Here is a 25,955-nt window from a genome sequence, read left to right as displayed (position 1 = left end):
TATGCCCGAAACGTCAATTCTCCTTCTCCTTTGATGCTGCCTGAGCTGCTGCGCTTTTCCAGCAACACATTTTTCAGCTCTGATCCCCAGCATGTGCAGTCCTCACTTTCTCCTACAGGAGTTGGGAGGTCATGTTGCGGCTGTACAGGATATTGGTTAGGCCACTGTTGGAATACTGTGTGTAACTCTGGTCCCCTTCCTATCGGAAAGATATTGTGAAACTTGAAAGTGCTCAGAAAAGATTTACACGGATGTTGCCAGGGTTGGAGGATCTGAGCTACAGGGAGAGGCTAAACAGGCTGGGGGTGTTTTCCCTGGAGCGTCAGAGGCTGAAGGGTGACCTTATAGAGGTTTACAAAATTATGAGGGGATGGATAGGATAAATAGGTAAAGTCTTTTCCCTGGTGACTTTATGACTGCTGGACATGCACATGTACATCAGTCAATTGAGGGTTGCGTAGGTTAGGTTATTTTATTTTAGATTAGGATTAATCCTTTGCACAATATCATAGGCCGAAGGGCCTGTTCTGTGTTGTACTTTTCTATGTTCGATCTAGCGAGGAATTTTATGTTCCAAAGCCAACAGGATTTCAGGAGAATGAGAGTGCCTGCCAGGTTTTCGTGGTGGATGTCCTTTGCTCTGCAATTTACTGGAGGAATCAGGCAAGGCCTAGTACAGTCAGCAGTTCCTCACCCAATCTGAGGTCCTTAAGTGGTCAATTATTAGCCACTTCAAGGCTGCTTCCCATTGGGCATGATCTTTTAGATGCTGGAAGGAGTTCAGGGATGTAGGTTTGAGCAGCCCAGAAAATTATCCTGCGTGAGCCTTGTGAGGGATAAAGGTAAAGAAATTTTCCAGTACAGTCCCTTTCTCCAAATTGGCTTCCCTTTCACTCCAGGTCTGCAACCAACCTGTCACCCAGCTGAGTACACCCTCTCCACATAGCCTCATCATCACACCACTAGTTCCTTCCCACCACCATCCCCTGGCATTCCCTCCTGACCTTGCTACAAAAACTTGCACCTACTGAGTCCTGGAGCTCTGGTACATAAGACTGTTGGGCTGCTTGCAATCCCAACAGTGGACACTGCTGATGGTGACGCTACTGGGACTGATTAGCCAGCAGCTCCCTGAGACAGGTCTTCCTCTTGAGTGTGGAGCAACAATCCCACTTCCTAAGAATTAACACATCTCTAGCCCATGGTGTATCTGGAGGAAGTTTTCTTTCAATATAATTCTTACACTGTATTTGCGAGGCAGTATAAATGTACCACTAGGTCCCGAGATAGTTGGATGATACTTGGAGATGTGAAGCACAGTAAAACCCTTCTGTCTCAGATAAAGCTGAAATTTGTCAAATGACATACAGAATTGCAGATGTATAAGACAGCTCATTCAGAAAGTTGCAGGGTAAGCAAGTTAATTTGTTTAAAATTATCAAAAGGATCTTCTAGGTAGATACAAAGATTCCATTTCTCCTTAATGGGGAGTCCAGAAAACGCGCAGGCACTCAGGAAATTAGAGTGCAGCCATTCAGTGTGAAATCAGGTTGCACTTTTTCACACAAATCACAGCATAAATCTGGAGCTTACTTCAGCAAAGGCTGCATTAAAATTGTCAAGACTGAGAGCAATAGACATATTTTGGGTCAAGGCATCATGGGATTAGCAGTAAAAGTGAGTTAATGAAGCTATGGTACAGGGTAGCCATGATCAAATTGAAAGGCTTAACATGCCTGAGGGGTTAAAAGGCCTGCTCCTTCTCCAATGGTCCCAAGTTACAAAGGATGCTACTGCTCATAATGTACGGCAAGAATTAACAAGACACCAAGTCTGACAAAGTGAAACTGTCACTGGAAACTTCAAGTAAAATGTCAGAACATAGGCACAAAAGATTTTCAAAGCAGCATTTTTAAAATGCATTCATGAGATGTCAGTGTTGCGGGCTATTCCCCGTCACTAATTGTCCAGAGGGCAGTTAACAGTTAACAACATTGCTGTAGATCTGGAGTCACATGCAGGCCAGACCAGGCAAGGTTAGCAAATTTCCTTTCCTAAAGGGTATTAATGCACCTGCTGGATTTTAGACTAGCTTTTTATTCCAGATTTTTGACTGAATTCAAATGTCACCATCTACTGTGGGAGACAATCCCATGTCCTCTGAATATTAACCTGGTTAACCTATTAGACTAGAGATCAGGCCACACTACAATTGCTTCTGCATTCAGACTTCCACTCAGTATATCCCCATCCCCCCCCCAGTTATCTGCTATCTTTAAAGATGATCAAATTAAACATGTACATGTTCCAGATTAGTCTGGCTGCAGTTATAGTAAAGCAGGTGCAATGCTGGAGTGATGTGCAATTACTTCCCAGAAGTGGCCCATACCTGATTGAAAATAATTTCAGAATAGAAATCAACATCTAAGTGGCAGCATCATTCAAAGAACCTCCAGGAGCTGCCACATACAGGCTTCAGCTTCCAACTGTTATATAACTCAAAGTGCACTTCAGTTGATTTCACACACAAATTGTACCACACAGTTTATGATGATTAGAATCTCCTACTGTTTTGCACCAATGCAAGTTCTGTATTTATAATAGTATTTGGATAGAGAAAATAGACGCAAACTTTGTGCTCTATGCCATGTATGATACTTCTCAGGTTGTTCTGTTACGTTTATTGAGGTCAGGATGGTGGGAAATTTGTTGCGGTGGGGTGAGTTTAGTGGTGTATTGAAGCTATTGGTCTGAAATGGTCCCCCCAGTTTGGGTGAATTTCATTTTCATTCAATATTTCCAATCATAGCCAAACAATTACTTTCAGTGGCTTTTTTTTGCTCCTGCACTGTCACTTCCAGCATTTACAAGGATCTTCCTTGGCCTCTTCCATTTCTCATCTACCTGCTGGGAGGGCTTGAACTCATTGTTTTTGGTCCTTGTTCTAAGCTCTGTTCACTCGCTGACTAACCCCCACCCCCGCACTCCTCTCTCACACAACAGTCTACATTAAGATAGTCTAATCACAACTTTGATGTCACATTTGATCTCTCAATGAGTTTCCAACTGCATATTTGTGCTATTACAAAGACCAATATTACCACCTTCTTAGTACACTCCTATCTCAGCTCATCATCTGCTGTTGGAACCATTATTAATGCTTTAATTATCTCTAGACGCAACTGTACCAACAGGCTACTGGCAGATCTATCATAACCTAAATCTCAAACCTTGAGGCCATTCAAAACTCTGCTTCCTGCTTTTTAACTGGAAGGAAACATATTCCTGCATCAGCCTTGAACTTGGCAACCTACATCCTTGGTTTTAAATCCCTGCACAACCTTGTCCTCTCTAACTTTGTACTCTATTCCAGCTCCACAGCCTCAAACAATATCTCTGCTCCTCTGATTCTAGCCTCCATTGCATTCCACATTATAATTATGCCATCATTCATTACCATGTTCTGGAATATCATTTTTTCCATCTCTCTAATCTACCCTGATTTCCTTCATTAAAGATATTCATTAAAATCTTTCTCTGTGACTAAGCTTTTGCTTGTATGACCTAATGTCTTCTTACATGGCTCAATATCATGCTTTGTTTTATAATGCTGCATGTAAGTGCCTTAGGATGTTTCATTATATTTATGCAGCATCTTTATTGTAAGTTGGTGTTGCTTACTGCTTGGTAGGAACTATAGTAGACTTGTCAGGAGAGAGCTATGGACTTGCTTATCCATAAAATGTGGGCATAGCTCACTCTCAACAGTCATGAAATTAAATATTTATAAAAGGGGAGGGGAACACCTGAGCTCATGTAATATAATGGTGTGGAGGAACCTGTATATGTGGGAAATAGGGTTCATTAGACTCCTTGAGCACTTTTACAAAGTGAATTGACATGACATTGAATTTATATTCTATGCTGCATTAAACTGATGTAGTGCAATGACTACCTCAAGGGATGGAGTCTTCCATTCAGTCAATGGATGAGTATCAGATTCTATGGGTGCACTGATGGGAGAACAGCCCACTTAATCAATGAACATTCATCAGAAGCCCAATATATTGACAAGTATGTCAAGCATCTGGCAACTAAGTTTTACAGCACTTCTGCCTCTAAATATGTCCAAAAGGATCTAGCAGGGGTAATGCCATGATGGAATGTTGATGGCCATTTTATCCCAGCTAATTCTTTACTCAAGGATGTCAATGTTGTCCAATTTCTGAAAACTAAAATAATTCACTTGAGTTGTGAGAACCACCATGGAATTTCACTTTCATCACTGATAGGTAAAGTCCTAATATACATCAGGGGTTACCCTCTGGAGGAAGAGTCAGCTCACCCAGAAATTCAAGGCAAATTTCATCTTCTTTGTGGAATGCCCAACTTGGATTTTTTAGTCTGTCATATCTAGAAAATGCACACGGCATTAGACCCTTCAAATGGGTCTCAAATTTGGCACTGACACAAAACTGAAATTGTTTTGTGACATTACCACACCTACAGTCATGATGTGGAGGTGCCGGTGTTGGACTGGGGTGGGCAAAGTTAAAAGTCACACAACACCAGGTTATAGTCCAGCAGGTTTATTTGGAAGTAGTGCTCCAAAAGCTTGTATATCCAAATAAACCTGTTGGACTATAACCTGGTGTTGTGTGATTTTTAACTTTGTCCACATGTATTGGAAGTAGTGAGGAGAAAGTTGAAATTGACTGTCAATATAATTGACTGGAAGAACTTAAGTATAACAGCAAAGAAATGGATGGACTCACGCACCATTGTACAATTGGTTGATTAGCTCAGTTGATTTGTTTGCAGTGCAGAGCTGTGCCAACTACACAGGCTCAATTCCCACACTGGCTGACATTATCATGAAGGATTTTCTTTCTCAACCTCTCCCATTGCCTGAGGTGTCATTCCCCTCAGATTAAGCCATCACCAGTTGTCTTTTCTCTAATGACAAAATTACTCTATGGTTCAGCAGGATTGTTGCAGTTTCACTTTTTATAACTGAAAGTGAAATACCTTGATACCAAACATTAAAATTGGGGTATTTCCACACAGTAGATCATCATTGGAATATCTCCAATCTTCAGCAAATTCTATTGTTAAGAATTTAACACCATTGGAGACATGTCTCAGAAACAGAATTGAAAATTGAAAGGCTATTTCGGCTCTTTCACAAAACAATCCTAGTGAGAGCATCAATTTCTTTGTCCCATCACTATCAGGTACTCATCTATGATGGGAAGATATCAAAAGCTGAGGCACACAATGGAGGGAAGTTTCTGTGACTAGCTTGTTTTAATCGATGCAAAGGGTTGAGAATGTTCTTTTAACTGGAATGAAATAATTTGAGTGCTCTTGTTGAACATATGGTATCCTTATTACTCACCACATTGGGAATACTAACTCACAATCATGGCATCTTTTACAAGGATGGCCCAGGAATGGGTGGAGGGCCACACCTCAGGATGTCTGCTGAGAACTGGATTTTCCTACACTCTTCAGATTGGATTGTTTTGTTGCCTCAAATTACTGGATATTGGAGTTGGACATGATGCAGAGATGTCAATAGACATTTTGATCCTTAGATTCATTTCCTCAAGTAAAGAATTTAACTGAGCAAACAATAGAACAGGAAGTCCAATCAATTGAGTCAGTTTGACTAAGTTCAATGAAAAGTAAGGATGGGGAAAGAGAGATAATGATGAATACAGATTTTTTTTTAAAATAGTGAGAAAATGTCCAGTTGTATAACATTTAGGAACAACTGACTGCATCCATTAGGTTAGACCATTGTTCCTTTTTGAGCCTCCAAGTTCGAGTGGAACTGCAGGGTCCTTAGGACCCGAACTGTCAGTACTTCAAAGCATTGACGAGCTTCGCTCGTATTGACGGCGGAAATACAGCAATTGCACGATGCACAACGCCAAGGGAGGGCCAGGGCAAAGCACCCAGCAATTTGTGGCGAACCTGACCTTCTATGCAAATTGATGGACTTTTAATGAACCAACAAGGACAGGTGTCCAGAGATCCCCATTACTCTCCCATCCATTCTGGGCCATAATGGGTTTATCATACACAGCCAATCCAGTTCCATTCTATTATTCACAATATGACATAAAAGTGGAGTGCATTATTTCCCCTTCAAAAAAAATGACATAAAAGCAATGTATGTTAAGCTGCCTCTCACGCTCACAATCGTTCCTGGGGATTTGCTGTTTTATTGAATTTGAAGGAGGGCATGTTTAGTTCTACATTGCAATATGACATCCAATGGTGAGTTTTCATTTTTATTAAATAAATCTAATCCAGGACGGTGTTAAGAGCACGGAGACAACAGTGTCACGTTGCAGTGTTCACAAGTCAACCGTTCAGTATGCAAATATTAATCTGGCGTGACCGTGCATTTTGTTTTCACAACTGTCACTCATCAACCCAACAATTGCAACATTTGTGGGAACAACTGGAAGGAGAAAGCTGTAAATATTGTGCCGTGGGTCCCTTTCTTGGACGCTCGCCCTCGATGAGTTGACTCAGCCGGCTGGCTGAATACACTTCCCACCCCAGTGGACGTGATTCCCATACATGATTTAACGTTGAGGAATACACTTGGCTTTACCCATTTGATGGGGTTGTGGGGGTTGCGAGCGGAGACCGAGCATCCTTGACTGAATTAAGACGGGGCTGGCAATGCCACTGTTTGGAAGTTCCAGCATTGGGGACGGTCTTACCTGGGCGTGCACTTACCTCCACGAAGTAAAAACAGGGCAGCAGCGTCACGCTGTCCTTGGTCAGCCTCCCTTTCTGCCTCTCCTTCGAAGACATGTTGGATCTTCAAGCCCACTCCCGACACACGCTTGGCACAATCTCCCAGGGAAGCTCAGGCTGCCTGGCTGCCTTCCATTCCCTCCCTGGCTGTTGCCTCCAACAAGTCTCGCCCCTCTCAGTCAGGCTGCGCAGATCCACGGGCAGGGGGACAGCAGTAATGTGGTCCGACAGGCTCGACCGCACATTGCCAGCTTCCCCAGACTCGCACCGTTTCTTTGCCTGCCGCTGATTGTGTGTGTGTGTGTGTGGTGGGGCTTTTTTTTTTGCCCCTCCTGCAGCGTTAAGACGCTCCAATTATTGAACCGTGCATATTAAATCCCAGAAGTTAGCACACAGGGGAACGGCGCGTCACCAAAAGCTGCCTGGCCGCCCCACATCACGGCTCTGACCGCTTAGAAAGGCGCAGAGTGACACCCAGCAGGCACCGACGCTATAGGAATGTGTCGCCCTGTTGGCTCATGTCAACCCACCCCGACTTGCCTTTATGTGGCGCCTTTCACGTCCGTTACAGGGTGGGGGGCGGAACACAAGAAAGCATCACAGCAACGTGACCAGACCTAACAAGGCTACCTTCATGAGCCCAGGAGGCAGACTCACATGACAAGTGTATCCTCAATAGTCAGGTTTAGGAATTTATATTTTTTTAAAAAGTGAGATTTCAAAGAAAACACAGCCAGTCCCCAAATCCCTTGAAACAGTTCCGCGCCTGAGCTTCCGATCTTGGCGTCCCGCAGTGTTTTCTTCAGAGGCAGGCACGATGTGCAGGTACCGGAGTTATTATGCTAGCTCCAAGTGAGTCCTGTGCCACTTGGTCGTGTACCTCAAACCCAAGTGGGGCCCAGAGAAGTTTCTTTACCATTTCGTTACCTCGGTATTGTTTTTCTGACACACACACACACGGACCCCAGGTGAAGCAGGAGCAGCTGAATTGTTTCAGTAACAACGCCAGTCCACTGAAAACATTTAATGTAGACAGGCGGTAATTACTAGGTAAAAACAATGACTGCAGATGCTGGAAACCAGATTCTGGATTAGTGGTGCTGGAAGAGCACAGCAGTTCAGGCAGCATCCGAGGAGCAGTAAAATTGACGTTTCGGGCAAAAGCCCTTATCAGGAATAAAGGCAGTGAGCGTGGAGAGATAAACTAAAGGAGGGTGGAGGTGGGGAGAAAGTAGCATAGAGTACAATAGGTGAGTGGTAATTACTGCTCATGTATTTATTCCTGTGGTGCACAGACACGGTTCCTTTGGGCGAGGCCACTCAAGTCCTACCTGGTTCACACACCCATAGCAAGTTGTTGAAAAGAACAGCAGGTCAGGCACGATCCAAAGAGCAGGTGAATTGACGTTTCAGGCGTAAGCTCCTTTATCAGGCTTATACCCGAAATGTCCATTCTCCAGCTCCTCGGATGCTGCCTGACCAGCTGTGCTTTTCCAGCAACACACTCTGGACTCTGATCTCCAGCTTCTGCAGCCCTCACTTTCTCTTTGTTGAAAAGTGTACCTATTATGGCTCAGTGGTTAGCACTGCTGCCTCATAGCACTAAGGGCCCAGGTTCAATCCCAGCTTCGGGTGACTGTCTGTGTGGGGTTTGTACATTCTCCCTGCGACCGTGTGGGTTTCCTCCTGTAGGTCAGGTGAATTGGCCATGCCAAATTGCCTATAATGTTAAGTGTAGTAGTCAGAGGAAATGGGCCTAAAGGAATCTAATCTACAGCATCATTATTTAGCAACATTTTCATAGATATTTCCAATTAACCTGCCCAGAAATATTTTGACAGGTAAGATTGAACACAGGCCTCCTGGCTCAGAGTTAAGGATATTAGCATGGTGCCGCAAAAAGCCACTTATCTTGTGATGAATCCATCTGTCCAGACATGCTTTGACACACAAACAGGAATTGCTGGAGAAACTCAGCATGTCTGGCAGCATATATGGAGAGAAAGTGAGGACTGCCGATGCTGGAGATCAGAGCTGAAAAATGTGTTGCTGGAAAAGCGCAGCAGGTCAGGCAGCATCAAAGGAGCAGAAGAATCGACGTTTTAGGCATAAGCCCTTCTTCAGGAATGAGGAGGGTGTGCCAAGCAGGCTAAAATAAAAGGTAGGGAGGAGGAACTTGGGGGAGGGGCGTTGGGAATGCGATAGGTGGAAGGAGGTTAAGGTGAGGGTGATAGGCTGGAGAGGGGGTGGGGGCAGAGAGGTCGGGAAGAAGATTGCAGGTCAAGAAGGCGGTGCTGAATCCGAGGGTTGGGACTGAGAAAAGGTGGGGGGAGGGGAAATGAGGAAGGTGGAGAAATCTGCATTCATCCCTTGTGGTTGGAGGGTTCCTAAGCGGAAGGTGAGGCGCTCTTCCTCCAGGCGTCGTGTTGCCATGGTCTGGCGATGGAGGAAGCCAAGGACCTGCATGTCCTTGGTGGAGTGGGAGGGGGAGTTAAAGTGTTCAGCCACAGGGCGGTTGGGCTAGTTGGTGCGGGTGTCCCAGAGGTGTTCTCTGAAACATTCCGCAATTAGGCGGCCTGTCTCCCCAATGGATAGGAGGCCACATCGGGTGCAGCAGATGCAGTAAATGATGTGTGTGAAGGTGCAGGTGAATTTGTGATGGATATGGAAGAATCCCTTGGGGCCTTGGAGGGAAGTGAGAGGGGAGATGTGGGTGCAAGGAGTCTGAGGAGGTTGAACAGTTCATCCACTTTACCAACACCTTCCACCCTGACCTCAAATTTACCTGGACCATCTCAGACTCCTCCCTCCCCTTCCTAGACCTCTCCATTTCTACCTCGGATGACCAACTCAACACGGACATTTATTATAAACCGACTGACTCCCACAGCTGTCTAGATTACACCTCCTCCCATCCTGCCCCCTGTAAAAACGCCATCCCATATTCCCAATTCCTTCGCCTCCGCTGCATCTGCTCCCAGGGACCAATTCCAACACCAAACAACCCAGATGGCCTCCTTCTTCAAAGACCGCAATTTCCCCTCAGACGTGGTCGACGATGCTCTCCACCGCATCTCCTCCACTTCCCGCTCCACCCTACCCCTCCAATCGCCACCAGGACAGAACCCCACTGGTCCTCACTTACCACCCCACCAACCTCCAGATACATTGTATCATCCTTCGTCATTTCCGCCACCTCCAAACAGACCCCAACACAAAGGATATATTTCCCTCCCCTCCCCTATCAGCATTCCAGAAAGACCGTTCCCTCCGTGACTCCCTCGTCAGGTCCACACCCTCCACCAACCCAACCTCCACTCCCGGCACCTTCCCCTGCAACCGCAAGAAATGCAAAACTTGCACCCACACCTCCCCCCTCACTTCCCTCCAAGGCCCCAAGGGATCCTTCCATATCCATCACAAATTCACCTGCACCTCCACACACATCATTTACTGCATCCGCTGCACACGATGTGGCCTCCTATACATTGGGGAGACAGGCCGTCTAATTGCGGAACGTTTCAGAGAACACCTCTGGGACACCCGCACCAACCAACCCAACCGTCCTGTGGCTGAACACTTTAACTCCTCCTCCCACTCCGCCAAGGACATGCAGGTCCTTGGCCTCCTCCATTGCCAGACCATGGCAACACGACGCCTGGAGGAAGAGCGCCTCACCTCCACCTAGGAACCTCCAACCACAAGGGATGAATGCAGATTTCTCCACCTTCCTCATTTCCCCTCCCCCCACCTTTTCTCAGTCCCAACCCTCGGACTCAGCACAGCCTTCTTGACCTGCAATCTTCTTCCCGACCTCTCCGCCCCCACCCCCTCTCCGGCCTATCACCCTCACCTTAACCCCCTTCCACCTATCACATTCCCAACGCCCCTCCCCCAAATCCCTCCTCCCTACCTTTTATCTTAGCCTGCTTGGCACACCCTCCTCATTCCTGAAGAAGGGCTCCTTGGATGCTGCCTGACCTGCTGCGCTTTTCCAGCAACACATTTTTCAGCTCTATATGGAGAGAAAGCAGAGTCAACGTTTCGAGTCCAGCGACCCTTTTTATTGTTTCATATTTTATTTTCTGCTACACCACTGGTGCAGGTGGGACTTGGCCCCTCCAGGTAAAGACACTATCACTCAATCGTCCTCACGTTGCAGCATTGTCCAATCAAGTTTGGCACTGTTTGTGGTTCGGGCAAAGTACATAAAAACGAAGCATTCTCCGGATTTTAACTCAAAACTCATCCACTCACAATGTTAAATTCGGGCGGGGATCTGACTTACTTTGAGCAAACACTTCTCTTCCCAGTCCTTACAGCAAAGAGCTGAAGATGTGATTGGTTGGAGACCAGCGTCTGCTTGCTTTAAAAGAACAACCTACACAAAGTCGTGCGGAAGATAATCACAGATTCACTGTGGGCTACCCTGGCCGCTTTGTCTCATGTTCAAAACATTCCTCTTCCTCCAGTATCTGGACGGAAATCCCAATCGGTGTCTTTCGGATGTCGCTATGTTCTGGATACACCTACCAATGGAAGGTAGCCCCAGACCTTGAAAATGCCAGATGTTGAAGACTTGAACTGAAATCAAACTCGCCTCCCTTTGTGTGTTGGGGAACTTTTGCATGGAGCAATTTACCAACAGAGACGCTCACATTTCTTCAAAGCAGAAAGCGCGTTGACAGAATTACTTACATCACCACTTATAAAAGCAAGACGTAATGTGTGTGTGTAAATCTCAAAGCTTCGGAAATTCCATTTTTAAGAGCGTCGGGAACTGGCTCGTTTTAATATCCTACTGGGAAAACACCTGCAAATAGATCCCGGACTGTTTTGAACCGTCTGAACTCTAAGGTTATAGTGTGGTCCGGAAGATTTTATTTAAAACACAGACATACACACACGCACGCACATACAGTTTATTCATGTGGGAATCTGATCCCTGCACGATGAGAAGTCCCGTCCATCATCATTCAGAGATACACACACTTTGCTTTCTGAGGATAGTGTTTGCTCGAATTTAATTAAATTACTTACAGATACAAACTGCTCATGGGAGGTCATGGGCATCATTAACATGTATGAAATTGGACAGAAACTGACTGGAACAATATGAAAACTTTAACATTATAAATACTTGATTGTTGATGGCGTTATTTAATATTGACTCCTATTGGGGAGAGGCGATACTTTTTTTATTAGATTACTTACAGTGTGGAAACAGGCCCTTCGGCTCAACGAGATGGGAATTGAACCCAGGTCTCTAGCATTGTGAGGCAGCAGTGCTAACTGCTGTGCCACTTCTGTTACGAAAGCAAGTGGAGTCTTGTAATATATGAGTCCTGGCTCATAAGAAGGAACTATAGCTTTATAACCAATAACTAGAGGATGAAGGGGCAACATATATGTCCTTGATGAAAGTAAGGTGATATTGCTACGTCAGGTAACGATATAAAGGACAGACCTCTCATCGGAGAGTCACCGCACCTCAGGCAAATCTTGAGGAGAATCCCTCATACCAATTTCAACTAATGTAGGAATAGAACCTTTGCTGTTGGCATCACTCTCGAATAACAGAGCAGCTATTCAGTCAATTGAGCTAACCTTCAATTACTAAGTACCTTGCCATTGTACTTAGGTGTAAAGTGGGAATAGTGTCATTGTTATGTTTTACATTCTCACTACTCTGTTCCTCAATGGTAACTCCTTTTAATGTCCCTAACTTCCTGTTCTCTTTATGCACTTTCATAATTCCAGTTCTTTAATTTGTCCACTTTGGAAAAAAAAATGGAACTTTTGGGGATCAGGATTTGTCTCACACTGCACATTATGTTTTTATGAATCTTTTAAAAAAATTCTGATCAGTTATTACCTCAATCATGCAACATTCTGCCTCTAAAAAGGTTATATGTTTTCTTTTAGTTTACAATTCGTAGCAAATACCCAATATAACCTTCACTGCCAGGCCCTCTATGCTACCAATGGCCCCTTTAAAATTAGTTTGAAGCATTATTCAAAGTTTGTGCGAAGATTTGTAGCTCGGGTGCTCGTTGTTGTGGTTCTGTTCGCAACAAAAACTTCCAGCTCGGCGAATTGAAGCATTATCTTTGCCATACAAGCCAAGTTTAGCTCTTTAGACTGATTTGAAGAATATTTTTGTTTCACAGGGCTGCTGAGTGCAAAAATAACATGAACAGATTCTGGGAGCTTTGGATGGAGGAAATCTGCCCAATATACCATGGTCAGCCAAGGAATATTTATAAACTATTAATTTATTCTTTATTGTAAACATTTGTACACTATTCAGAGAGTCACAGTTGGACAGGACTGATTGGAACCAGTCTAGCTCTTAGCAAAATTCTATTAACTCCATATACTACTATACCTCCCCCCCCCCCCCCCACCCCCACCCCCCACCCCCCACAACTTCATTCCACCCATAAAGTATTTCATAGGAACATAAGTGCAGAAGTAGGCTGTTCAGCCTGCTCCAACATACTAGACCATGGCTGATCATCTACGTCAAAACCATTCTATTCCTAAAAGTAGGTCTTTTTCTCTGAAAGTAACAATCTCCAGCAGTGTTCTTGGCTCTCTGGGCATGGATAGATAGTGTACATGCATTCCATTATCTTCTTCCTGGAGGGTCAACACATTGTCGCAGTGAGAACCACACTTCAGAACAGCTTCTTACAATAGCTGAGACACTGGCAGTTTTTCCTGCCTTTTCCCCCAAATCCTTGCAGGTTGAATTTTTATTCAAATAACCATCCAATGCCCTTTTGAAAGCTTCAATTGACTCTGCTGCCAAAACACATCGAGGCAGTACATTTTGCCCTGAACCACTCAAAAGTGCAAAAAAACCTTTTCACACATCACATTTGCTATGTTTACAAATCACATTAAATTTGCCCATTCTAATTCTAAATCTTTTTATGAGTGAAAACAATTTCTCCCACTCTGATGTTACAATGATTCATCAGGGCCCTTAAATAGTATGAGTGCTTTTAGCTCTTAATTCCAAAATGTATTTTTTTGTTTTATAAAGCACTGCTACAGAGACAAGATAACTGCAGGAGTACATACTTCTTATTGGAACTGATGAGATGTAATGCCTAAACATGTCAAAGAAACTTCACAAAAGATTTGGCTGTAATTGCTTTTGGCCACAAAGATAACAAGAAGCTGAAGAGCCTTCAATAGTACATGTGGAATTAAGAATCTACCGATGACCATGAAACCATTATCAATTGTTGGAAAAACCCATTTAGTTCAGGGAAGGAAATCTACCATCCTCACTTGGTCTGGCCTGCATGTGACTCTAGACCCACAGAACTGTGGTTGACTCTCAAATCATCTCTGAAATGGCCTAGCAAGTCGCACAGTTGCTATGAAGTCTCAAACAAGAAATAAATCTGAATGGATCATCTTCCATTAACCGAGGCACCAGAATACAAATGGTAGAAAAAGCCCTGTTGTCCCTGCAAAGTCCACCTTACTAACACCTCGGGGTTAATGCCAAAAGTATGAGAGCTGTTGCACAGAGTAGTTAAACAACAGCCTGACATAGTCATATCCACAGAATCATACCTGACAGACAATGCACAGTTTTTGACATTGGGAGGCATGGTGGCTTAGTGGTTAGCACTGCTGCCTCACAGCACCAGGGGCACAGGTTGGATTCCAGCCTTTGGCAACTATCTGTGCAGAGTTTGCACTTTCTCTCCCTGTCTGCGTGGGGTTCCTCTGGATGCTCCATTTTCCTCTCACAGTCCAAAGATGTGCAGGTTAAGTGGATTGGTTGTGCTAAATTGCCCATAGTGACCAGGGATGTGCCAATGAGGGATAGGCTGGGTCAGGGTAGAATGGTCTCTGAAGGGGTGTGTGGACTTGATGGACTGAATGGTCTACTTCATTACTGCAGTAATTCGATGTTACAGCAGTATTGATTCACTCCTGTTATGAACAGACCAAACACCCTCAAAATATACTAAGGAGATAGCTTAGACCCTAAGTTTTATTTAAAGGCACCGTGTTCCTGCTGTGATTTAATTGGTCAACTACCGGACTTTCAGCAAAACACACTTTATTCTTACACTACAGATAAAATGCAAATAACCAAAGAAGAATTGAAACAACTTTATCTCTATCAAAATATTTAACAAAATAACATATTATTTAACTACTACTCATTAACTGTTTCAATATAGTCGCATCCCATAAACATACCCTTGGCAAAGGCAAATTCAGCAAAATGGATTTTCCACACTTGTTATCTTTTCCAGTCCAGGAGAAGGAACACCAACAGAATGAATTTAGCAGCAAAGAGAGAACTCAAACTTTTTGCAGCAGCAGAGAGAGAGCAGCTTCAACTCCAGAAACCCAACTTCAAAAATCCTGGGTATGTGTGAGCCTGACTCCATCCACTCATGCTTCTTTTGTCTAAAATAATCTCAAAGCTATTTACTCTGCTTTTCATGAAGCAGACATTTTGGTATCAAGTTAATAACAACCCACTTCAAAAGAAACAGGGCAGAAAAAAGTTCCCCTTCACATTCCACATGATGTCAAAAAGCACTGGATGTTGCAAAGGCTGTCGGTCCTGACAACATTCTGGTAATTGTATGATTACTGCAATTAGTGTTTGTCTTAAATGTTCTACCCAGCCAATGGGTCTTTCACATTCCCAGCATCAGCACCATTAAGATTGCATGTAAGTGATTCATAGCTTGTATAACACTGTTGTTACCAATATTAAATATTACAATCAGATTCTGGGATCTTTTAGAAGACGAGGACTGAACATCCCATTAGTGGAAAGCATGGGATTTATGTTAATTATTTACATGATATACAGAGGTATGGTTGAGTAGGACTTCCTAGAACCCTCTTAACTGAGGTCCCAATCCCATGTGACTAAGTATGTTGGTCCATGTTCAAAAGGATAATTCAAATATAAACATAAACATATTTGGAAGGTCTGGGCCTTTGTCGCCTAGATGGCATTACATTTTCATAATAAAGAATTGCCAGTGAGGAGAACATCACCCGTTCTCTTTAGATGTGACTTCGTTCCAGGTTATAAGTAAAAGTTCCCTGGGACTAGATAGGGCGACAGAAGCAGAAGTTCCAGTTCCAGTTTACAATTTACCCTGAGTGCAGCCTCCCACCATCTTTACCATCTGCCCTTTTGATGATATTGGGCACTCCATCTCCAGCATTTCAACAACTTCTAAATCCCTAGATTAATTATTTCCTTATGGTGCAGTTAATGACTTGAATCATTCAATGGTGATATGGTAGGTTGAGCAATCAGTAAGAGATGATTTCTGCATATGTTCACAAACAGCTTTTCATATTATGAATCAGCTATCTATGAGTTCCACACTTTTGACTTTTAATAACTTGCTGTTCATGTGATTAGTAACTAACTTGGCACCAAATGGTCCTGGTGTGTTTTTCTGGCATGTTGCTGGAATGAGTATTAGGAATTCATGACTTGATTTTAATTGTGTTTTTGTCTTTTTAAAATTGTCATTTTAATTGTGTGCAAACCATTTTTTTTTCTCTGTAAATTTCAGACAATGATGTTAAAATTGTGCAATAATTCCCTGATATCCCATTTAGTTTAATAATAAGCCAAGCATTTCACTCCAAGCATTACCGATCCATAATCCAAAAGGAGTAATTTTGCAATGTTGGTTGGCAGATGAAGAACAAAAAGCATGATTTATTTAACATAGAATATATCTTCATTCATGTACAAGAAAAACTTTCAATTTTAATTTTCACAATGACCTACCGATATTGGGTTTCTGAGACTTTTCAGTAATAGGTCCATGTAACACAATTTTTTTTCCCCAAAATGTAAGGTTGGAAATGTCAGTCACCTTATTCATACAATACATTTCAATGAACCCCAATTATTATTTGAGAAATTATAATTTTTTGATACAATTAAATCTGTAAATTTAAGCAACATTTTCAGAGTCTGATTTGCCAGTATGATTTACCAGGCAGTAGAGAGTGTAGAATGAATGGAAGTTTGCCACATTTGTTATCCCATAACTCACTCAATTTACAATGCCTTTAAAGGTAATAATTTACTTATGAATCTGTATAATGTGAGCTCGTTTGTAGAAGGTCTAATATTTCAAAAATAAATTTATAAAACTATTTTGTATTGAAACACACTAGTCCTAAAAAACAACCTTATAAACAAGTAACTAGTTTCATATTGTACATTGATTTCAATATGTTGACCTCCAAAACCTGTTGGTGTAAACTCATTACAAACAAAGGGAGAGCTGGGGGAGAAGTCAATGGAGCACTTGTGACATTACAGCTACAACAACTTGTATTTATATAGAACTTGCAATGTAATGAAACATCCTACATTGCTTCTCATGAGCATTATAGTACAATTTATGACACTAAGTCATCTTAGCTCAAATGACAATAAGCTCAGTAAAATGGATAAGACTGGATTTTTCTGGGAGTGACAATCTTATCTTGTTTGCCACTCCACCTCTTTTTTATGAAATGAGAGAGAGCTCTGCATTTCTGTCAAGAGATTCTAATCAGGGCGCCTTCCGAAATGCAGATCTGTACATACATTCTGACAGTTTTCTTATTTTGTAAACAGTAAGCAAAGGCAAACTACATCCTCCTTTTTCACAGCAGTCAGCTGGCAATTCTGAAATTTAAAGATCTCGAGTCACAGTCACTTTGACAGTTGCTATCAAGTGGTAAGTACATAAGGTAAGTGTGAGGTTAGGATATCAAAAACATACAGTGCCCGCCGGTTGGATAAGCGTGTACCATGTGGGATAGGGTGCCAAGTGGATAGGAGGTGAGGTACAAGTGGGGAACGTTCAGGTTGGTAGGATGCCAAGTTTTTAGGCGCTATGGAAGGGTGCAACATTCCGTCTCGACTGTGCAAGCACACAGCTACTTCAAGGATTCACACATGGTGATCAGTGATTGGCATGCCAACAGTGTTCACAGCATTGATCTCCAGTTCCAAAATTTGATGCAATGCACCATCATCTATATGGTTATCTTCAATGAAAGTAAGGAAAATGCCAACTGATCCAGGCAGGTTGCAGTCTGTGCTGCTACCAATCGCAGGAATTGACATGAGAAATGAATTTCCCCTTAAATGTTTTCTGGAAGTGGAACCAGAGCTAAGAACTTTGCGCATTGAATGTTCCTATTCCCTGGCTCAGCTGGGCTCGAAACCTGAACTGGAAACCAGAGCATTGTGCATTTAGGCATAACAGCCTACAGATAGGTGATAGCAGATTGCAATGTCCTGGTACTGGAAACTCACTCAGGCTGAGGCTGAGCATCATAGCTGTGAATAGTAGAGTTGAAAGCTGAATGCAGGTCTTCACAGAAATTCTCAGTCTCGGTCCCCCAACAGATTGCTGTGCTCATTGGATCTACAGTAGGGTGTGCCAAACCCAGACGGCTTGGGTGAAAAGGATACCTCCATCCTTACTAATCCTCTCCCTTTTCCTCCTTCTCTACCATTGTTGTCTCCCCTCCCTCCTGTCTTCTTTCTCCACCTCTTCTGCTGATCAACATTGATCTAGCTTCCTGCAATAGTGACAATACTTCAAAAATACTTCACAGGCTATAGGATATCTGTTGGTCATGAAAGTCCATTATAACAGCACTTCTTTCTTTTTATTATGTGATAAAAGCTGTGCCCTCATGATGCTAAAGTACAGTAGATTATAACATATCTTGACACATGCTTTGGTGAAGATATCAGGGTTTCTCCACAGATCATACTAATTGTCAGTGGTGACATTTTGTGTGGAAACATGTGTCTTATGATATCTGTGCTGGGCACATGTTAGATTGTGCACTGGACCCTTAAGCCAGATAGTCAGTAGATAGCAGTCTCTGGTTTTGTATGTTGGCTGATGGTACCGTGGACTGATGTAGAGTTAAGCCAATATGACAGCACATCCACTAATATCATCTATTGTATCCGTTGCTCCCGATGCGGTCTCCTCTACATTGGGGAGACTGGGCGCCTCCTAGCAGAGCGCTTTAGGGAACATCTCTGAGACACCCGCACCAATCAACCAAATCGCCCAGAGGCTCAACATTTCAACTCCCCCTCCCACTCTGCCGAGGATATGGAGGTGCTGGGCCTCCTCCACCGCCGCTCCCTCACCACCAGATGCCTGGAGGAAGAACGCCTCATCTTCCGCCTCGGAACACTTCAAACCCAGGGCATCAATGTGGACTTCAACAGTTTCCTCATTTCCCCTTCCCCCACCTCATCCTAGTTTCAAACTTGCAGCTCCGCACTGTCCCCTTGACCTGTCCGGACTTGTCCGACCTGCCCAGCTCCTTTTCCACCTATCCACTCCACCCTCTCCTCCCTGACCTATCACCTTCATCTCCTTCCCCACTGACCTATTGTACTCTATGCTACTCTCTCCCCACCCCCACCATCCTCTAGCTTATCTCTCCACGCTTCAGGCTCTCTGCCTTTATTCCTGATGAAGGGCTTTTGCCCGAAACGTCGATTTTGCCTGTCCTCGGATGCTGCCTGAATTGCTGTGCTCTTCCAGCACCACTGATCCAGAATCTGGTTTCCAGCATCTGCAGTCATTGTTTTTACCAATATGACAGCAGCCAGGATATGAGGCAATCATTTGCATATGTTGCACTGAGCATGGCTGCACACTTGTGATCGCAAGTAAGTTATCCTCTAAATTTGTTTTGGAATGCAGGACAATTGTTTAAGTTTCTTGGGCCTTTTAAGTTCTTCAGTACAGCCTTACATAGTAACGGATGACAAGATGCACCTTGCACAGGCACTTCTGCATTGGGCTGTGGCTGTGCAGCTCAGAGGGAACATAGAGTGCAGAGCATATCTGAACTTGCATGTGGTGTCTGCAAATCCATGGCAGATTGGTCTAAAATGTGGTTGGGGGATGGGTGCCGCAAGACACTGGCCCATTGTTGAGGCCCTTGCTGCATGACTAAATTCAACCCAAAGTGTGCACAAGCAGCAGAGATGCTATTTTGCACCCAAAACAATGCCTCCAGTGTTGAAAATATAGGTACTAAGCAGCTGAATTTTGTACTCAAAATTTCAAAGAAACTTTGTCAGATAATGAACTGCAACTGGTTAAGCAGCTGTTCAAAAAAAAAATCTTTTATTCATCCTTTTCAGAATTGACCTGACAAATCTGCTTTGAAGATCCTAATACCCAAAATCAACTCTCTTCCCCAAGATTTACTACCAGCTCTCCTCATACAGTATCAATATCATTTGCTGCTTTAAACTATTATTTCTACTTAGATCATCATTTGTTCTGTCCTTAGGAACAAACGGAGGAGGTATTAACACCCTGAGGTTAAAGGTGTCCTCCACAGCACTAAAAGAAAACAGACTGCATTATTATGAGTCTGAATTCCTGCTGTGCTTTACTAATTAAGTATCTCCATAGTTCTCCCGTGGATTCAATACAGTTTCAGCATTACTTGTGTGGAACGATTTTAGTTATTTAACAGAGAGGTAAAAATGCTCATCACATGAGCCATTCAAAAAGATTTTGTAATATCATAATTGCTAACTACTGCAAATTTACTTCCATATGATTTATTTGATATATCTTCATGTACAGAGGGCCAATCATTTCATAAGCTACTTTTGCTTTCAGAGTCAGCTTTAATGACTGCAGTATGAGCACTTGAAGCCTACCAAAAAATTTATTCAGTCGAGCAACCATTTTCCTAAAGATCAACGTTTCTTTTTTGAGATTATGCAGCATATGGAAACATCCCACATAAGGATTACAGCATGTTGCATTAAATAACCAAATGCGATTTGTAATCAGTTAAGTGTTACAGATTTAACTTCATGCAGTTTTTATATCTCACAATATCTCATCTGCCTTACCGTGAAATCAGGGATATATAAAATAAGTTATTGCTGTATAGTAAAATAAATAATTTAAATTAAGTGCAGCTTTGTATTGCCTGTTGCTCAATTTTGATTCCCATAAATAACCTTTAATACTCAGGGCTGAATTTTTCCATATTTTGGCTAAGTGTCTTTCTGTTGAGTTTCATGGAGGGGCTCTCTCTGCATTCGTAACCTCCATTCATATGCCCTTTTCCATTTGTCAGTGGGAATCTTGTTTTGATGTCTTGGACTTGGTTGAAAAATGCAATATGTTGATCTTAACATTGAAAAAGGCCTTGCTGGACATCTCACACATTTCTCCCAGGTCCTAATGAGTTTTTCTTGTGTGATTGCCTCTAACTCCAGTTTCTCCAGTTTCCTCATTTCCCCTCCCCCCACCTTGTCTCAGTCAAATCCCTCGAACTCAGCACTGCCTTCCTAACCTGCAATCTTCTTCCTGACCTCTCTGCCCCCACCCCACTCCGGCCTATCACCCTCACCATGACCTCCTTCCACCTATCGCATTTCCAACGGCCCTCCCCCAAGTCCCTCCTCCCTACCTTTTATCTTAGCCTGCTGGACACACTTTCCTCATTCTGAAAAAAGGCTTATGCCCGAAACGTCGATTCTCCTGTTCCTTGGATGCTGCCTGACCTGCTGTGCTTTTCCAGCAACACATTTTCAGCTCTGCTTTGTGGACTTGGACTAGATGTCCCCTGGTGGAAAGGAGGGCCAAGCCTTTCCTCTTGACTGCCAGAGGAATCACCAATATTACACACTACCTGATCGGTTGCCATCCGGGTCAGTGTGGTCTTAGTGGTTGGAAGAGCATCCTGAATGTGGACCTTCTCCACAGTGCCAAGGTAAGTGCCACCATCGTTTTTCTGATATCTCACACTATCTTTGCTACTCCATCCATCGCCCACCAAGCTCATACTCTGCAACCCTCATTACTGCACGCAACATCTTCCCTCACTCATTCTCAACCCCTGCCACCCCAAACCCCCACGCCACTAACCCTGCTTGGTCTCTGTCAGTCATTCAGCTTGCCTCAATATCTACCCCAACATGCACCAGTGGTCACAGCTACATAGATCTCACTCAATCCCTCCCATTCATTATGTGAGAAAACAGGCCACAGGCATGTCTGACATTGGCCTCCCAACCCTACATGGAGGAGATCTTGACCCTGACTGCCACAAGTGACTAACTGACCAAACCCAAATCCTTGATTGACAATGGAGACTGCTCTTGACACACCTGATGAATTGGCTTTCTCCCTTGACTTGACTGAGAACTACTTCTTTTATGCTTTGAGGCACAGACATCAGGTTGCAACACAATGTGTTTTCTGTGTATGCGTCTGGTACATGACGCATCAGTGAGATTGATGTACCCCTGTGCTGCAACACGTCCTTGACTAATGAAGCTGATAAGCATGAAAGCTGCCTTGCTTTATGTCTGAGCTAAAGAGGCTAGGTGTTACAACACAAAGGAATTCAAGGCAAGCGTTCTGTGAGCATCCAGTCAGGGCAAATTGAGTGAGCTTAAGAGAGCAAGCAAGGACCCCTGAGATTTGGTCTAAACCAATCAGTAAGTTGGGTGACTGCCCTTGTATGCACAGTGACCTTGCGGCAGCATTACAATGAAAGATGTTGGCACGCTTTAAAGTGCATTATTAAAGTGCAGATCAGAGATGTATCATGATAAATGTTGATCTTAGAGGGTTTGTGATCATAGTTATTTAATATTTGCAGTTGATTATTTATAGTAATTTTCTAGTAATTTTTAGATATGGTACATTACTTAATTGGGTGAAGAAAGGAAATAACAGGATGAGATGCTTTGCTGATCCCAGAGCTGTTCTGCAGAATGGAAGTGTAGAGACAGTGCACTTCCACTTCCCTGCATTCTATGCTCTTTTGTGGTGGTCTCTGGGAGTCTTTGATGGCCTCAGTACCAACAGTCTTTGTCCTTCCCTCAGGCTAACATAAGGGAACTTCTAGTCTTCCTGAGGAATATGGTTTGGTTGATCTTCCTCGATCCTCTTGCCACTTCCTTCCTTCCTGTTCCTATTAATATTCCTTGTTTTAGGGGCTGGCCATCAATGTGATGTCAATCCCCTGTCTAACCCCTCCGAGCTAATGGTCATAGGACAGTTACTCAAGAATTACCAGATACTGACTCTGATTTTCATGTTGGGAATTTGTGGCATCTAGTTTCTGTGTGTGGGAGAATGAGTGCCTTAATTAGTATATTGATGAGGCAATATTAGGTAGCAATGAGGATAATAATGTCTGATAATCTCCATTTGTAGACCCTTTCCATTCATTAGTGAGAAACTTGTCTCATTGTCTGGAATTTGGTTGAAAAATGCAACTTTTCAGTCTCAACTTTGAGAAAGACCTCACTGGAATCTCACTCATTTCTCCCACATTTCACATTATAATCCACATCAACCAGGTCATGGCAAAATTTCGTCCAAAGTTTCTATGTCTGTCCATTATCTTGCAAGTATCTTCAATCCCCAGTAGAGTTAATTTGATATGTTAAAATGATGCAATAAAGCAATGATATCAAATGGTTGATTTCAAATGGGCAGAATATAAATCTGCTGAGGTTAGTCTTTTACAATCATATGTGACATATGATATCACTGCATTAGCTCTTATGGGAAATGAAACTTTGCTGAACATTAATATCCAATTCATATTTCAAAAGGCTGCATTGTCATCTGAACAACATTTGAAATTGCCTTCTGAAAAAAGGAAAACTGAATACTCTACTCAAAGAACAAAGACAGTATAGCATAGGAACAGGCCCTTTGGCCCACCAAGACTGTGCTGACACATGATGCCTTTCTAAACTAATAATCTTTTGCCGCTATGCAGTCTGTATTTCTTTATTCCCTACCTTCATATACCTGTCAGGAAGCCTTTTAAATGTTTCAATTATATCCGCCTCCACAACCTCCTCTGGCAGCGCATCCCAGGCACTTACCATTCCCTGTGTAAAAAACACACCTCTCATATCTCCTTTAAACTCACCTCCTTTTATCTTTAACTTATGTCCTCTAGTAATTGACATTTCTACCATGGGAAAGAAAAGACTGATTATCCAGTCTATCCATGCCTCTCACAATTGTGTAAACTTTGATCAGGTTTTCGAATTTTCAGAATTTCGAATGAAAACAAACTAAATTTGTCCAATCTCTCCTCATAGCTAATACCCTTGAAACCAGGCAACATCCTGGTAAACCATTTCCGTACTCCCTCCAAAACCTCCACATCTTTCTGGCGATGAAACTGTACATCATATTCTCAATGTGGCCTAACTAAAGATCTTTAGATCTGCAAAATGATTTGCCAATTTTTCTCCTATATGCTCTGACTGATGAAGGCAAGCATGCCATATGCCCTCTTGACCACATTATTTACTTGTGTCGCCACTTTCAGGGAATTATGGACATGTATGCCTCTGTATGTTGATGCTATTAAGGGTTCTGCCATTTACTGTGTACTTATCTCCCAAAATGCATCACCTTGCATTTGTCAGGATTAAATTCCATCTGCCATTTCTCAGTCCAAGTCTCTAGCCTATCTATATTCTGCTGTATCCTCTGGCAATCTGCAGCTCTCCCAATCTTTGTGTTTTCTGCAAACTTAGTAATCAGGCCACCTACGTTCTCCTCCAAATCATTTATATACCTTACAAACAACAAGAGTCCCAGCATTGATTCCTGTGGAATACCACAGGTCACAGATCTTCAGTCAGAAAAATACCCTTCCATCACCACTCTCTCCCTTCTATGACTAAGTCAGTTGAGTATCCATCTTTCTAGCTCACCACAGGTGCCAATGTGACTTCACCTTTTGAATCAGCCAGATCTTGTCAAATGCCTTGCTAAAGTCCATGTAGACAACATCCATCACTCTACCCATATCAATCAACTTTGTCTCTTCCTCACAAAATTCAATCAAATTTATGAGACACCACCTTCCCTGCACAAAATCAAGCTGCTTACTGCTGAAAGGTTCATTTTTTTTATATTTGAGTAAATCTTATCCCTTAGAATCTTCTCCAATAATTTCCCTACCAGTGATGTAAGGCTCACTGGCCTGTGATTTCCAAGATTATCCCTGTTGCCCTTCTTAAACAAAGAAGTAACTTTGGTTATTCTTCACTCCTCTGGGAACCCTCATATGACTAAAAATGATACAAGGGTTTCGTACCAGGTCCCACCAATTTCCTCACCTTCCTCCCTTAACATTCTTGGATAGATCCCATCAGGTTATGGGGAGTTGTCTACATTAATGCTTTTTCAAACACCTAACACTCCTCCTTTTATAGATGGACATAATCTAGAATATCAACATACTCCTCCTGAGACTCACCATCCACCATATCCTTTTCCTTTGTAAATACCGATGCAAAGTATTCATTAAGAACCTCAACCAGTTCCATGCATAAATTCCCTTGTTGTCCTTGAGTGAACTTACCCTTTCCCTAGCTACTCTCTAGCTCCTTGTGCATATGTGTAAAACACCTTGGGATTTTCCTTACTCATTTCCCAAAAACATTTCATTTCCCCTTTTAGCACATCCTAAATCTTTGCTGGTTTTCTTTCCTACTGTCTTTATATTCTTCGAGGGCTCTGTCTGTCTTCAGTTATCTAAACCTTACATTTTCTTTTTGACTAAGCTCTCAATTTCACTTTTCAACAAAGGTTCCTGAATCTTGTTATCATTATCCTTTATTTAAACAGGAACATGTTAGTCCTGAACTCTGATCGACTAGCCTTTACAAGAATCCCAAAAGACAGTTGTGGATTTACCCTCAAACAACAGCTCCCAGTCTATATTCCCCAATTCCTAACTAATATTGTGGTAAATAGTCTTTTCCTAATTTAATGCTTTCACCAGAGGACTACTTTTGTCCTTATCCCTCAGTACCTTAAAATTTTCAGAATTATGGTCACTGTTCCTGAAATGCTCCCCCACTGAAACTTTGATCACCAGGCTGTACTCATTTCCCAATACCAGGTCTAGCATGGCCCCTTCCCTAGTTGGATTATTTACATATTGTTTCAAAAGACATTCTTGATACATCTAACAAATTCCCTGTCATTCAGGCCCCTGGCACTAAGCAAGCCTCTGTCTGTATAAAGTTAAAAATCACACAACACCAGGTTATAGTCCAACAGGTTTAATTGGAAGCACACTAGCTTTCGAAGTGCCAC

General features: G+C 42.8%; 1 protein-coding gene across 2 annotated transcripts in view; it reads right to left on the bottom strand.

The window, feature by feature from the left end:
* plppr4a (phospholipid phosphatase related 4a) overlaps positions 1-7,729 on the bottom strand; it is a 94,214-nt gene extending 86,485 nt beyond the window's left edge. Inside the window, exon 1 of one of the 2 annotated variants that reach the window (XM_087990491.1) lies at positions 6,757-7,729. In XM_087990491.1, the coding sequence (XP_087846617.1) occupies positions 6,757-6,834 (78 nt within the window). In that variant the 5' untranslated portion in view covers positions 6,835-7,729. The remainder of the gene's footprint in view (positions 1-6,756) is intronic. The other variant, XM_087990490.1, reaches the window with a different exon arrangement.
* Between the last annotated feature and the right edge of the window lie 18,226 nt (positions 7,730-25,955).

This window comes from Chiloscyllium plagiosum, unplaced genomic scaffold (genome assembly GCF_037043375.1).
Source record: "Chiloscyllium plagiosum isolate Xiang-an unplaced genomic scaffold, Cpla_swu_hap1 HiC_scaffold_9, whole genome shotgun sequence".
NCBI classification, from domain to species: domain Eukaryota; kingdom Metazoa; phylum Chordata; class Chondrichthyes; order Orectolobiformes; family Hemiscylliidae; genus Chiloscyllium; species Chiloscyllium plagiosum.
Note: the sequence above shows the minus strand (reverse complement) of the source record. Positions and strands in the feature narration are given on the sequence as shown.